We start from the raw sequence: 3,140 nt of genomic DNA, 5'->3' as shown, positions 1-3,140 counted from the left end.
ACTAATTTTAGTGAAGTGAGTGGGGATAGGGAAGTCCAAAGAACAATGTTAGAGTTGCTTAATCTGCTTGATGATTAATGTCTTTGGTTATGCACAAGTGTGTTACTGTGCTTTTAGTTTTAGATACTATGTTTAGGACCTGGTTCATAGATGGTTTAATACCACTCTTTCACAATTGGTTTGGATTTGGTTCAGAATCAGTTTTTGATTAAACAATCAAGTTCAAGCTTTTACTAACTATTAGTATAAAGTTTGGAAGCTGAAGAAAAGCTTCTTTGAACTCAATGCCAAGCAAATTATAGTTCATTATTAACTTGATTAAGTTGGCAAATCAAACAAACTCATGAATAAAACCATGTATAGTACTAAATTATCAAATAAGAGAAAACACAAGAATGTTATATTTGAAAAAACTCTACTAAACTCATTAAAACTCAATAGTCTATTGAAAACAAAAAAAACCCAAAATCATAATATAAACTAAATGGTGATGTGGTTAATCTAACACTTGATTTCCTTCAATCCATAGGCAAAGTAGATAAAAGTTGGATCAGTGGCGCCATCTTTGTAATAAGCAAAAACCAAACTTCCATCATCATGCATGCTTTCACCAACAAAACTGCACACATATATTATTATTGGATTAGTAACTATCATTTATGCAAACCAAGCAATATAATAACTTACAATTGAAGGTCCTTGAGTTTTGGTAGCAGAAACTTAGTTGCTCCTTCAACGTGTTTCTTGAAAATCTCTTGCTTCTCTGCCTCTAACTTAGGTGTAAGCAATTTGATGTATCTTTTCATAAAAGTAACAAACTGCTTCTTATCAAAAGCAGGTTGTTCCTGTAATCTGAAAGTGTCGACAATATCGACAACCTTAACAGCTTGATCATCAACACCTTCATCCTCACCTCCGCCCTCAGCAGAAGGGTTAGCACCAATATCTACATCCACAGCTCCTTGAACAACCCACTTTCCTTCTACTTCCCAGAGTAAGCCATTCTCAATTTCCTTATATGGAAAAGAGTCTGATAGAAGTTCATCACCTACAAATTCATCACCAAAGTAAAGTTCATAAGTTAAAGCAACTATAGGGGAACAAAACAGTATAAGTATAGGGACAGAAAATATCAACCTTAAAACTTCTCTATATTTTGGGACAAGAACACAAACTAACTATTATAAGGGAATAAGTTCTTAACATTCATTGCAATATCAAAATCCAATTTAAAGCCGTTGAAGTAAAGTAAAACAAAAAAAAAGAAGTAGAAGATTGTTTACCGGTAAGAAGATCCTGGTAGACAAGCATTTTGTTCTTGTTTGTGCGGAGAGAAAAATTAACAATTATAGGAAGTAAAAGAGAACAAGAAAGAAAAATAGTTAATTGCGAATGTGAGTACTGAGTAGTTTCGAATGAAGAGACGGGGTGAGTATTTATAGAAAATAAGGAAGAGTTGAAGAGATATAGGATTTTTGTTATTTTAGATCCCTAAAAATTAGCTATCTTATGCTAATTATACTCACTTTTTTGTTTCATATTAATATTTGTTCTATCTTTTATTTTTTGAATATGAATAGTTAGTTTTTTCAAATCTAAAAAATATCAAAATATTAATTATTAGTTTTCAATAATAAATAATATATTGAAATATATTATAAATTACTAGATTGTGAAAAATACTATTTATTCTTATTTGATTTGATTTCATTCATCTCAATAATATTACTTTATAATTTTTTTTAATTAAAAAAATTTCATATCATATTTCTAAATTTTTTATTTAAAAATTTAACAATGTTTCATCTAAATAAACAAAAATAAATATTTCCTCGCCTTTTTTTTCTCACTAACTTTGATGAATAATATTTGTATGGTTTATATAAACATAATAACTAAAAGTGTTTAAAATTCTATAATTTTTAATCATTTAAAATAATTTGTTGTTTTATTTGTATAAAAAAATGTATCTATAATATTTTTAAAAATAATGTTGATTCATGTAAGACGTTAAATATCATTATAATATACTTTTACTGTATAATTTAAATAATAAAAATTTTCCATAGAAATATGACTATATTTTTGTGTAAAATTAAATAAAAAGGTGCAGCTTAGGACTTTGGCAACTATCCAATTCTAGACGTGGAAGTTTTGCCTCTTAAAAAGGCTATTCAAAGTGCCATTGAGATGCAATTGTAGAATGGTATTTTTGAAAGCGATTCCTAAAGATGGTTCAGATTATTCATACCAACCACCATGGGTACTCGGAACTTAGTTGTATAATTTCTTATATTCATAGTTGTTTAATTTTCCTAACTTCGAGGTGAAGTTTGTTAAACGCCAAACGAATGCGGTTGCTCACTCTATAGCAAAGGAGATTGATTCTTAGACTAGGGGTAGTTTATTGCATATGATACCTCCTTTATTCAACCTCTTTTACTTAATGATATGAGTTGACTTTCATTTTGTAAAAAAATAAAAATAAATCCATGTCAAATACTTATTTTCGTGTGTTATATTATAAGTATTGTTTGATTTTGAAAATTAATTTATTTGTATATTATGTAGTTTTAATTTTTTAATTTATTTGTTTAAAAAATAATTTATTTATATATTATTTGGTTTTCTCTCCTTTAATAATATATTTATATATTATTTTATTTATAGAAAGGAGAAAGTAGGATATGCATTGACACTATAAATTAATTTTAAATTGTGAATCATTCACCATCATGTATTCCACCAAATTAGATTGTAATTTTTAAATTAGTGAAATGACATGGATGAGTATTGAATTTATACCAAACGACAGTGTAAAATTATTTACACTGTCAGCGCACAGCCATTAAACTCTACTCTATAAAAAAACCACTGCGATATGTGCTAGGCTATGAATATTTTAAGGATATAATTAATATAAGTTTTTTTCTTTACCCACCTCTCTATGGGGGGTCACCCCCAGCGAAAACCTCACTTTACCCTACTTTGTAAATGCATTTCTGAAATTTTTTTTTTTAAAATTTTTCCAGATTTCGGAAGTGCACTTCCGAAAAAATTCTACAAATTGAGATTTTGATTAATTCGGAGATGCATCTCCGAAAAAATTAAAAATCCCAAAAATTAAAAATTTTGGGATA

At 28.0% G+C, this 3,140-nt stretch overlaps 1 protein-coding gene across 1 annotated transcript; it reads right to left on the bottom strand.

Moving 5' to 3' along the window:
- Nucleotides 1-406: 406 nt before the first annotated feature.
- On the bottom strand, nucleotides 407-1,397 carry LOC131616070 (translationally-controlled tumor protein homolog). Its single transcript, XM_058887302.1, has 3 exons — nucleotides 1,284-1,397; nucleotides 688-1,048; nucleotides 407-619 (listed from the first exon to the last, which is right to left on the bottom strand). Exons 1-3 carry the CDS (start codon nucleotides 1,309-1,311, stop codon nucleotides 502-504), a joined length of 507 nt encoding a protein of 168 aa, XP_058743285.1. The 5' UTR covers nucleotides 1,312-1,397; the 3' UTR covers nucleotides 407-501.
- Between the last annotated feature and the right edge of the window lie 1,743 nt (nucleotides 1,398-3,140).

This window comes from Vicia villosa, linkage group LG1, assembly GCF_029867415.1.
Source record: "Vicia villosa cultivar HV-30 ecotype Madison, WI linkage group LG1, Vvil1.0, whole genome shotgun sequence".
Classification (NCBI taxonomy): Eukaryota; Viridiplantae; Streptophyta; class Magnoliopsida; order Fabales; family Fabaceae; genus Vicia; species Vicia villosa.
Note: the sequence above shows the minus strand (reverse complement) of the source record. Positions and strands in the feature narration are given on the sequence as shown.

Bases quoted from the DNA above. Each gene is read 5' to 3' on its own strand.
- LOC131616070 (XM_058887302.1), bottom strand. From the start codon at position 1,311: ATGCTTGTCTACCAGGATCTTCTTACCG. The intron at 1,049-1,283 runs GTAAACAATCTT...ATGAATTTGTAG, and splicing joins CTACCAGGATCTTCTTACCG to GTGATGAACTTCTATCAGAC. The intron at 620-687 runs GTAAGTTATTAT...ATATGTGTGCAG, and splicing joins AAACTCAAGGACCTTCAATT to TTTTGTTGGTGAAAGCATGC.